Source organism: Lonchura striata, chromosome 6, assembly GCF_050655825.1.
Source record: "Lonchura striata isolate lonStrDom1 chromosome 6, ASM5065582v1, whole genome shotgun sequence".
NCBI classification, from domain to species: domain Eukaryota; kingdom Metazoa; phylum Chordata; class Aves; order Passeriformes; family Estrildidae; genus Lonchura; species Lonchura striata.
In genome coordinates, this window is record NC_140708.1 from 27918962 (window position 1) to 27930977 (window position 12016).

Below are 12016 nucleotides of genomic sequence, written 5' to 3' on the forward strand. Positions count from 1 at the left end.
ACATTTGGTCTTTGCTTGTAGTTACCGGAAACGTGGAAATAAAGCTTATGATGGAAAAACAAAGAAGAAACAAACTACAATCATCACTCCTTTTCCCACAGTTAAATGGATACATGATTTTCCACATGACCCTATGCTGTTACAGTAACACATGGGAGATGAGTCACAAACCAGTTGTATCTAGTATCTACAGCTCTAGTAACAAAGGGTATCTCCCAGTTATCTTCACTGTGAGCCTGACTTTATTTTACTGAGGTTCATAGTTTGTAAAAGTGTTGTGCCTTGGTTTTAAGATATTAAGAGAGTGACACTTACCAATCCCTTCAGCAGCTTGTTTCAATTTATATGATCACCTTCAATGGGGCATGTGCCCCTTTCTGTTCCCCTACATGCCCATTTCTGATTTGGAGACTACCATCAGGCAAATTAAGTTATCAATATAATGGTGAGAGGTACAAGAATTAACAAGACCTTTTCCTTTGTCATTTCTCTCCCTGAAGATATGTTTAACCTGTAATCCAGGCACCTTATGCATAAACTAAAACGGATTATCTGTGTTTATTATTTTAAATGCATTTCTTTTCTTGCTCTCAAATAACTCCTGTGGCTCTATGTGAACTGTTTCTAATAATACAGCATTTAAAAAAAATTCTGGCACCCAAACCAACATACAGTAAGAGGCCCAGCCAACACATTATTCTCTCAAATGTAACTATCCCAAAGTTTCAGTTTTTGTGATGGGTTTTCAGCATGGAGAATAAATTAAAATACATAATTTTTGCACTTGCAAAATACCTTGAAAACCAGTTAAATGTTTCAAACAGTAATGAAATAAGTCTATTTGTTTTCCATACTTTTGCCAGCTCTTTGACATGACTCCAAATTACCGTGGATAAAAAGATTATTTGCCTACAAGAACTGAAATTCTTTGGCATGTATTGTCTAGAGGTGTTCCATCTCTGGCTGAGACATGCTCTGCTCATACAGCAGTCTTGTAATAGCAGTATCTACTCTGACTCCCTGACACACAGCAGAAAGAAAGCAGTCACAAATGTTCTCAAATGCTTATTCAGTAAGTGCTCTGACTGGCATGAACTTCACAGTAGTGAGAAATATGGGGGTTTGTGGAATTTCTCTGAGTGATACATCTTGAAGCAGTACAGCTGCAGAGAGGTCAGGTCACTTTTGCTTGAGAGACAAAGAAAGAGATAAACCATCCCCATGTATTTTATTCCTGAGGTTCCCCAGGGAATAATCCAGATCTGGTTGATGTGTGCCCAAGGCTGGTGGATAATGACTGCAGCTGTCTTGCCACAACAAGCTCCTCTCACTTTGGACAACAGAGGAATGAACAGAACGCTGTTGTCACTGTAGAACTGAGAAAGGATAGGTCTATGCACATGTTTGAAGCCAACAAGGAGCTCAAAGTGATTCTTCAATCTGTGAAGTTGATCTTTCAGGAATCTGTGAAGGGCCCAACAGTTTTCACTTGAGTCCAGCACACCAGTCAAGGTCAGAGCAAGCAACTCCATGACAAAGGTCAGCCAAAGGTTCTCTGGCTGATAGAGAGCATTATGTCTCTCAAGGACTGTAAACAGGATGGACAATGCCAGACATTAACTGGTGCAGAAAGGTCTGAAGAGCAATCTTGCGCCAGAAACTTTTGTGCCATGTGTTTCCATTCCTTGCCATTGATCCTGAAATTGCCAGCAGCTCTGGAAGGCTGCATCATACTAACTCAGGCCTGTATTTTCAGGTCCCAGTCTGAGGTTTTACCTGGATGGGATTACAAGAGGTGATCATGTCCCTTGTCACATGGCAAATGAGCTTTCATGTACAAAGGGGGTAAAAAACATTACCACTGCTCTTTCCTATAACTTGGGAGAACTCCTGGAAACATAGGGAGGTCTGCAGTTATCTCAGCCTTTAATTCACTTGAAAGCTGAGTGGGGAGATGTACAGAAGGCAGGTGAATCTGAATCCCCATCTCTTAGAGAGAATGCTGTTGTCTAAACAGATAGGCATCAGATCCTTATGTGTGCACACCCTAGAAAAAGACACATGAAGACCAACCACCCATTAAAATTTAACCCAAGATGATATTTTCTTGCCCTGAATTCTCTGGGTTTTTTTGGTGTTTTTTTTTGTTTGTTTGTTTGTTTTTGGTTGTTTTGTTTGTTTGTTTGTTTGTTTGTTTGTTTTGTCTGTAGCAATTAGGAACTTTGGCTGCAGAAGCTAAGATACTGAAGTGATTGGATTAAACAGTTTCTGCCAGATGGAAATTGGCACAATACTAGTGATGTCTATGTAGCTGTGTCCTCTTACACAGGTAAAATTTCTGGCCTAAATTGAAACCTAAATAATTTTTCCATGTCTCAGGTACTTCACATGTCCTTAACATTTGCAGTTGCAAAACTAGAAATCACAAAGTCATCTTCTGGAAAAAAGTTTCCCTGCAACTGAAGAATAATGGGCTTTTAAGTTCTTAAGTCTAGTATACAACATCTAGTAGTGGATTAAAATCAAACCTACAAAGCACCAAGCCACCCACAGAGAGGACTTAGGAATCTTTTTCTTAATCATCCTTCCACTGACTTGTGCCTCTGCTAATGGCTGGGAGAAAACTGTCTTTTAGCATTGGGTAAGTCTTTTGCCTTGCTCACACTACTGCTAAACTTGACTTCCATTATGATTCACTGTTGACATTCCTGAAATTCTAGCACAATTTATCTGTTAAGTAGGGATTTTGTCCAATGCAAGCATAAAAGTAACTATTCCTGTTTAGCATTATCACTATCTTAACATTTATTTTTATTAGCATTGCATTTTTAGATCCTTCCCTAACTGCTGTAGTATTTAACTATTTCTTGCTCTATCTCTGTGGCCAAGTTTCACAGTACAACTGCAGAGGCTTATGTTTTCTATTTCAAGTGCAGTTCTCAGCACTGGTGCTGCTCTTACACAATGCCTGTAATACTTCTTCACTTGATTAAGAGACAAAGTTTTAGCTCTCCTGGTCATGCTCTCAGACAGCCCTGTACTAAAATCTGGAACAGTGACCTGGTGATGTCAACCAAAGGACCATTGGTTTTCTACAGAATGCAGAGCAGACAGAGCATGTGGCAAACCAAGTCCACAGGCAAACAATAGCAGAGATAATTCTCACTGACAAAAAATTATTATTGACATGTGAAGTAAAGGGTTCCTGCTTACACTATCCAGTTTTCAAGTTTCATAAAAAGGCAGATAATTACTTAAAAAAATGACAAAGGGAAAAGGAGTTTGCTGTTATTCCCATTTCCATGACAGAGTCATTTTTCTGTATCATGTAAACTAATGTTCAAGCTTGTTCCATACATCCTGAAATTAGTGAGAAATTCCTCTGCCAGCAGCTGCAGGATGTAGGGAGATATTCTGGCTTCTGATACCAGAAAGAGTTAAATCTCAGACGGCAACCAGGGCAGCTGGAGAAGTGCAAAAGGCAGCAAACTGAACTTCATGCTCTAAACCAGCTGTTCCAAACTTAACCAGGTGCCAAGTACCACAAGAAGAGTTTGGCGAGAGCCCAGGAGGATTTCTGCAGAGGATTAAATGCCTCTTACTGCAAATCTGACCCCTTTAACTAGACACATAGCCCAATTAAAATATCACAAGAGGACATCGTAGAAAGTGGTACTTGCCAGCTCTTTCATACACCAGAACTGTCAGAGCAAATTCAACTTGTTGATTAGTATGGGACTCTTGAGATGTAGAGGATGAAAGACAACACAGTAAAACAGGCTTCTAATATCTCTTTCTAGCAGTTCCCAATGTTCTATACTAAAGAAAGCATATTTCAAAGTTGACAAGGGTACAGAGCACTTCAGCTGCCTAACCTCAGCACGTCCCAGGGCACCAGAGACAGCGTGCTTGCACAGAACCCTGTGATGGGGAGTTTGTCTCTCACCTGATGGTATTATCTGAAGAGCCGCTCACTACTAGCCTGTCTCTGTACTGCAGACATGCAATGCCTCGTTTGTGGCCATTTAAGGTGCGCACAAATTCGCAGGTACTAGTGTTCCATACCTGTGACAGGAAGGGGGGAGGGAACCACACAGAGACAAAATTATTACGAAGAGACTAACAAAAGATGGAGTCTGTATGATAAATAGATGCATCCAGAATGCTCTTAATGAAGATGCTACCATTAAGACTGGGAAAATCATCCCTCTGATGACCTGTGATTATATTCTGCAAATCATAGCAGGTTGGGTCACTGTACACAGAAGAATTTTGCCACACAGTATCAAATTAGCTTCCAGGTTTAGCATTTTTTAGGCTATGATTTTGTTTACACACGATATAGATTCTCCTGAGGTTTAATGCTGCAGACTGGGATCATAGCAGTAATACTTAAGTGTCTCCTATCCACTCACTTTCACTTCTGTCCCCATGCTGCCCTCTAACAACTGTTTAAATGACTGAACAGGTTATGGAAGTGGTCAAGTCGAAAAAAAAAACAGAAAAAAATGTTCTCTTTTAGCTGCATCTGTCCTGGAACTGATTTGCCATAGGTTCTGTAAATGAGCTGTGCCAGCTCAACTGAGGAGGGACAAGTGCAAATGAGCAGGAGGAAGAACACTGCTCCTCAAGACCCTGCCAGGGGCCATCTTCCCTGTCTGGTCACTGTTCTTTGTTAATAAATACCCCAGAGCAGCAGATAAAAAGCCTCTGAAACACCTCACCTTGATAGTTCTGTCACCTGAAGCTGACACAATGTACTTGTCATCAAAGTCCACTACGTTGACGGCAGCTCGGTGCCCCACGAGCACCCTCCTCAGGGTGATGTCTGTTGGGGAGGCCATGTCCCACACGGCGATGGAGCGGTCCTTGGAGCACGTCACCATCATGCCGTTGTTGAAGCGGAGGTGCAGCACGGCCTCGCAGTGGTGGATCAGGGTATTCAGCATCTCGCCTGCATTCACGTCCCACACTCTGCAGGTTCAGATTTCAAACCAGAGAGAAGAGAGTTAACAACCTGCACTGTGAATTTTCTGCAGAGCGAGAGAGGGACAGGGAGAGGTAATTGACTCTCTAGTGATATTAGAGAAGCAAACACCATAAGTTATATCTACATCTATTAAATAGTTCATTAAAAAATGTATTAGATAAACCTGTTGATTATGTGTGCATTGAGACAGACCAGCAGCCAAAAACCCTGCAATGCAGTTAACACCATAAAAATAATGCACCCAAGAAAAAAGCATTATTTAATTAAGGGAATTTAATGCTGAGGAAAGGTAGAAGACTGATGGCCTTAAAGACTGGTGTTTCCTGGTTGTGCCAGCCTATTATACACTTCATTTCCAGCTAATGTGGAGAAGTAAGTTCCCTGACAGGCTTCATTTTTGACCTCTCTCATAGGACTATCAGCTCAAGTGGTAATTTATACAGAAGCAGAAGACAAGACAATTCTTTTCAAACAAATACAAGTAATTGTCACAAGTTGCATCATGATTTGCATTTACCCTGCAGTGCATCTGGTACACAGCTACATTCCAGGAATGCGCTGAATACCCAAATTAAGACATAGCATTTATGTCAATTTAATGTCATTGGAACCAACTGTTTCAACTGAAAGATAATTTAAGATGCAAGTTAGACAAAAGCTTCATACAGAACTTTTAGTATTTGGAATGAAAATCTTAAGCCTCAAAAATACTTATTTTGGGCTATTCTGTTGGCAAACTTCTTTTATCCTCCATGAAGAGATTTCTTTTGGTACTATCACACCTATATCCCAGATACACTATATGAAAGCAGAAAATGGCTGTATCATCAGGCACATCAGATCTTGCAGAAGTTAAAACTTCTTGCTGCCAATAAGGCAAGCAGTAAGAAAAGGCAAGATGTGAGAAAGACTTTTAATGTCTTATTTCATACCTTATGGAAACTAAAAAGCATCAATGAGAAAGAAAACCACATTCCAATTAGAAAATGCAAAGGAGAAAAAACTAAAGACCTGAGCCATTAACATACGAACAGTTTGCAGACAGGGTTGCCAAACTGAACAGGAGCTGGAGACCCACTGACTTCTTTGGACAAGTGCATCCCTGAGATCTCAGAAGCATTAAGAGCCCATCTGTACTGTCTATTGGATGAAGCCTCTCTTCCTGAGGAGACCCAAGGATAAAAGTGATGCATCCTATGTGCCTCTGGGGTCTGCACAAACATTCATAGATACAGTGGGAGACAAAGTATTCCTGGGCAAGTAGCCAGTCTGCAATTTGGCCTGCCTGGCCTGATATGGAAAATGACAGTGCTTGTTACAGAAATCAGCCTCTCCTTTTGTGATCTGTTTAGTCCAGTGCAGTTCCCACATCATTTCCGGGCAGGCAGCGTTGCTGAAATTCTGGATTCCTATGAATGACAGGACCCCAAAACCTAGCAGAACTGCAAGAATGAATGCATCACATGTCAGGAATTCAATTTAATTAGCTTAACAATACTACTATTAGCTTAACAACAGTAGTTTACACAAGCACAGAGGACCTTGCAGCCATCTGAATGCATGCTAATGGCTCCAAAAATGGGCCAACGATGCAGCTTTTTGCTGTCTAACTCCACTACATGAGCATTGCTTGTACTCTGACAAGAAGGGAGTATATAACAGCACGGAGAAGTAGACCTGTCCTTTCACATCCAAGTTCATATTGCAATTCATTAACTCATATGTGCCTCTATTTACACTACAGGTCTTACACTCACTGGTATCCTCTAATATGACTAGTGGACTTCACAAATGCACAACATGCACCACAAGTGCTACATCAAGGTGTCCAGCCTTTTACTGGAGACTTGAAGGAAAGCAAGATTAGAAAGATTTAATGAAAAGAAACATTGTGCTGAAATTTAATTTCAAGTCATTCATTTAATTGAAATTTAATTTCAAGTCATTAATATTTTGTTAAAATTAAATGACAACGGACAACTAAACCTTCAAACTTGCTTTGAAAACCTCAACTCTTCAGAAGTTATTCTCAAAGAGAATTTATAACATTCTCAGGGAGGTTTATGCAAAACCTTGGTGAAATGCCAGATGGCCTTCCTAAGTCATCTTGACCTTGACTGGCCTTGGCTCAGATTCTCATTTCTCCCTAACAGTGAGTTTCATGGAAATCTGATAAGGATAGCACAATGCTGGACAAATATGCTGAACTACTTCATTAAACTGTTTGAACAGCACACATTTAAGAAGAGATCATTTCAGCAGCTTGCAAAGCTAAAATCTTAAGAGGCAAACAGAAAGGTCCAAATCACAAGCACACACCTGACTGTTGAGTCTGAAGATCCAGTAATGATCACACGTTCATCATACTGGAGGCACAGGACAGAACCCGTGTGTCCCGTGAGAATTCGCTTGCATTCCAATGTATTCTTATCCCAGATCTAAGACAGCAAACATTCAAAACTGGTCAGTTCAGTAGGGTTTTCATCTTTTAGCACTTAGTGGTTTGACTAGACTGTTTTTCACTACAGCACATCTTCCACAGTGCATTTGGAACACCTTTAGTGGCATCTGCAGAGTCTTCTACAGGCTCTTTGGTGCAATACATTGACGTCTTTGATATTACTGGCTTTACTACGAATATTGGTTTTACCCTTCTCACTAGGATACAGGGCCCAGTAATTACATAGCCTGTAATTACTGCTGGACAGAAACTCTGCTGGTGAAGCTTGTCTGTCTGAAAACAGGGTCTCTAGCCAGATAAAAGAGTAGCTGCTGTGCAGGTGGGAGATGGGGGAAGAGGAAGGAGAAGGTTGGGTTACTAACAAGAGACTGGGTAGGTGTCACTAAAATTAGGACACGATTATTTATGGCATAGGCACTCCAAGCCATTAGTATGCCATGATGGAGCATTCTCACCTTAATAGTATTGTCTCGTAGGCCGCTTACTATCTTCTGATCATCATACTGTAAACAATAAACCCCTTTGCTTGTCTCACTTCGGCAGTGGATCCTCTGTAAACTGTGCCTTCCACACCGCCAGTTCGACTCTATTGTCTTGAGGAGAGACAGGAGACAAATGCAATGTAGGGGGAAAAAAAAACGCACAGAACTATCTACCCTTTTTTTTGTTTGGTTGAGAAGGCAGCAGACACTTTTGTTTAAGCTTTTTCCTGCAATCAGGCCCATACAATGACATAACTGCTTTCTAGAATATATATAATAAAACCATTTAAACAGACAAATGCTTGGAAAACATTGTGGCTAAACTGGTCTGTGTTGCTGGGAATGGTGAGGAATAAGTAACTAAAAGCCTTTTTCTATCTCCAATCTTTAGCCCCTTGTGACTCAACAGCTAAATAACTGAAGAGAAAGTCTCAGTTGAGCTCTAAATGCATCTACAAACTTGTCGCAACCGTGCCTGAGCACTGGTTCTGCTGTTAGGAAACAACCAGAACATGCCATTTTGTTCACACTAAATGCAAGGCAAACATGCTCAGCTGCTTCCTCTTTCCCTGAGTCTTAGGACTGCAGACTTCAGAAATGCATTTTCTCCCTGCCTCAGTTCTTGACATCTTCCTCTAATAGCCTATTAGGTCTCATTGCACCAAGAGGAGCAAAGTACCATGGAACAGAGAAAACCAAGATAATGCTGCTGTGATATCTGATATGCAAAGTGTGGAGACTTCACTTTCAAACAGCTCACTGAACAATCCAACTCATCCTCCGTGTAAAGGAACAGCAGGATCTTTTATAATTATCCCAGATCTACAAACTCCAGACAAACACAACATGTCAGATTTAATGAAATATTACACTGCAACAGAATACCCCCAGAATTTCAGCATCATGAATACATCGGGAACATTTGAAAAAAACAAAACTAAAAAAACAACAGTGAAACACCACCATATCTGGCACCTGTTTCTTACCTCTATGTCTTGTATAATTTTGGGGTAAAGTGCTCTGTAGAAGGAGTTGGGTGGTGCAGTTCCATCAGGAGGTTTATTTTTAAATAGATATTGCCCCCTGGAAGATAAAGAACATTTCAATTGAACACAAATCATCTTTCAGCATTTTGGAGAAAGGTCCTCCTGGCATTTTACAAATGGATAACCACTGCTGACAGATTCATAGTCAAACGTCATTTACTAAGATGGGATGGCTCCTTGTTTGTTTGCCCTGCAACATGTCAGTGTTGCATTTTAACACTGAAATGCCCAAGAAAAATCTGTGTCTAGTAACTCGGGGAAGGGAAATAAATTCTCTATTATGGACATGGGCCCATTCAGTTCAGTAAGGGTTGACAGCAGTTCATGCTTGCAATACTCACACACATTATCAGAGGTCACCTTTAAAATAAAGCATGCAAAACAAACAAAAGAAGGCAAGGAACCCTCAAATTCACCACACATTCAAGGCTAGCTTTTATCTGCATTAGCAGGAACAGTATCAGTTTGGGTACATGGACATTTTACTGCTACTACTCTGTGTTGGTAAGCAGCACCTCATCTGTGGTGCCTCCCTCATCTCAACACTGATTTGGAATACTCATATCCCAAGCTAGAGTTTTGTTACCAAAAAAATCTGTAAACGGCAATCACTGCCTGCTGTGTAAAAAACTTTAATTCCTCATCCTGAAGTTAAGAAGCCACCAAACACGGTGTGGAAGCTAGTAAACCCCACCATGGGCGTACTAACTGCTGCTCTGCCTGGCAACATGCCTCACAAAATGGAGAGAGGCACAAATGCCTCCGAGTGTAATCCTGGCATCAGAGGCACAGAGTTTACACTGGGCCAGCTCTCCACTTCTCCCTCCCTTGCTCCATTACAGCATAATTAATTGTTCAATACTTCCTTGTGCATTTCCCATCCTTTCCATACAGTACACCTCAAAACTCATTTCAGAGAGTGTACATTAGCTGCCCTGATACACTTGAACTAGAGAGACCAAAACAATGAACCAAAATCTTTGGGTTGCAAGGCAATACCAAACTACAGAACTGGATAAGCAAAATGACAAATGCTCAGGAAAAGAACTTTTGATACTTCTTTAAATCAAGAATTCTAATACAACTAGAGAGAAAGGTGCCTTAATGTTTGGACAGAGGAATTACCTGTTTCTTCACATGTAATGACCAGCAGACATGCATATGGGACCAAACACATGAAGGCGGCACACATGGATGCAGACAAGCTGCTAACTAGACAAATGCCTATTTACTGTGATCCAGCCTGGAAGTGCATTCATGAAAATTAGCATTACTGGCCAAGGATGACAAAAACTTCTTTCAAGATGCACAGAATACCTCGGAGACATCCTGGAAGACTTGGGGCAGGTCTAGAAAAACCTGTGTACAAGCTTATGTGCCTAAAACCCTTTTTATTCTTTCTAACTTTACTAGCTAATGTAACACAAAGTCTGGTTGCTACCTGTAAGTTGTACCCTGCTGCACGTATAGTCAGTTGTTTACTGTTCAGCTGAAGGATTGCTTGGAATTTCCATGGCATCCCAGTAGTTGTTGTGCTGTGGCTCTGGGATAAAAGGAACTATTGTTTGCAGGTTTTGATGACCAGCCAATTCAATCAGATGGACACAAGCATGCCGAGATTTTGGGCTTCTGTTTTATATTTCTCTAAATCTGTGTAACCCTTACTGCTCCCTGACAATCTGCCTGTGAAGGCTGCCGTGCTGCAGAAGGGGGAGGGGGTGGTTCTGTTGTAAATCATGAGCTGCAAATGCTGAAATCAGGCAGCTCATGTGCAAATTGGGGAGCTGTAAGCAAATAACACCAGCCATCATTCTGACCTGTCCAGTTAGTAGCCTCCTTGTGCCATGCACATAGATAGCACTGATTAGAAGCTATGAAGTTCTATATGGCAGAGATGCAATTGCATGGGTTATTTCCTGTCTGCATCTCCTAACCACACAGTTCTATCTGTTCATCACAGGGATAACCAGAGGGCAATCTGAAAGACTTAGGCACAACTTGCTCTTGTGTCAAAGTAACCTCCAGCACATAGCACAAACCTGAAGAAGAGGTGCAGTAACAGGGTGACTGTCCTTGAGATGAGAAGCAAAATTTTGCACCTGTCCTTTAGAAATGTCATGTGTCTGTATGACCAGTATTTGGTGCTAATGTTATTTCTAACGTGTGGAGGGAGCAAAGCCCAGTGATGCCTCGGCAGAAGACACTCAGCTGATTACACCATACTGCAAGAATGGAGTAATTGGGAAGGGTCTAAAGAGAGAAAACCAAAAATAGTAAGAGGACAAGACAACACATCATTATGGTTGGCTAGGGCACCTAAACATAGGAAACATGGTTATCTTCCAATATGGAAAAGATTACTGCAAAAAGGAGAATGAGAAACTGTCCTGGTTAATTGTGCAGCTTAAATGCAACAAATCAAACTGTAGCTAGGAAGACAGCTTAGACATCAGGAAAACCTCTCAAACACTGAATTTAGAAAGAGTGAAAAAGTGAAACCATTGAATTTCTTTTCCCAGGCATTGCCTGGGGAATCTCCATCAGTAGAGGATTTTAAGAACAAGTTAAGACAAAGATTTGGGATAACTTAAGGAAAACCTGTCTCTTCCTATGGAAAACAAAAAGGACTAAATGACCTCTCAAGCTCCTCTTAAGACTTACTGTGACTTCAACTGTAGGGAGAAAAAATGGAAGTCCTGGAGAGAATAAGGTATTAAAAGAAATGCAAAAGTTACCACTGCCATGCTTGTGTTTATTTTACACTCTTTAGAAACACTGCACTATCGGAAGCAGATCAAAGTAGTATTTATTTTTAAAGAATGTCTCATAATCCTGATTTACTTGCCTTTACTTCCTGAGACAAACAGTATAACAAAATTAACCATAAACCAGGAGTCTTTGTTTGCAACTCTGTATCTTTTTCTTTTTAATAGCAACCAAAATGCCTGAGCTGTCACTTTTATCTTGTTTATGAAATATTCATACCCAGTTTCCCTTCTGCCAACATCCTAGGGACACCCTTGGAAAAGAAAATTAT

The 12016-nt window shown here is 40.8% G+C and overlaps 1 protein-coding gene across 11 annotated transcripts in view; it reads right to left on the bottom strand.

The window, feature by feature from the left end:
* BTRC (beta-transducin repeat containing E3 ubiquitin protein ligase) overlaps nucleotides 1–12016 on the bottom strand; it is a 116266-nt gene that overhangs the window by 7509 nt on the left and 96741 nt on the right. For all 11 annotated transcript variants that reach the window (XM_085582695.1, XM_021536362.4, XM_085582693.1 and 8 more), the window contains 5 exons: nucleotides 8920–9016; nucleotides 7907–8044; nucleotides 7310–7428; nucleotides 4725–4974; nucleotides 3947–4065 (listed from right to left, as the gene is read on the bottom strand). In XM_085582695.1, coding sequence (XP_085438821.1) covers nucleotides 3947–4065; nucleotides 4725–4974; nucleotides 7310–7428; nucleotides 7907–8044; nucleotides 8920–9016 — 723 coding nt within the window. The remainder of the gene's footprint in view (nucleotides 1–3946; nucleotides 4066–4724; nucleotides 4975–7309; nucleotides 7429–7906; nucleotides 8045–8919; nucleotides 9017–12016) is intronic.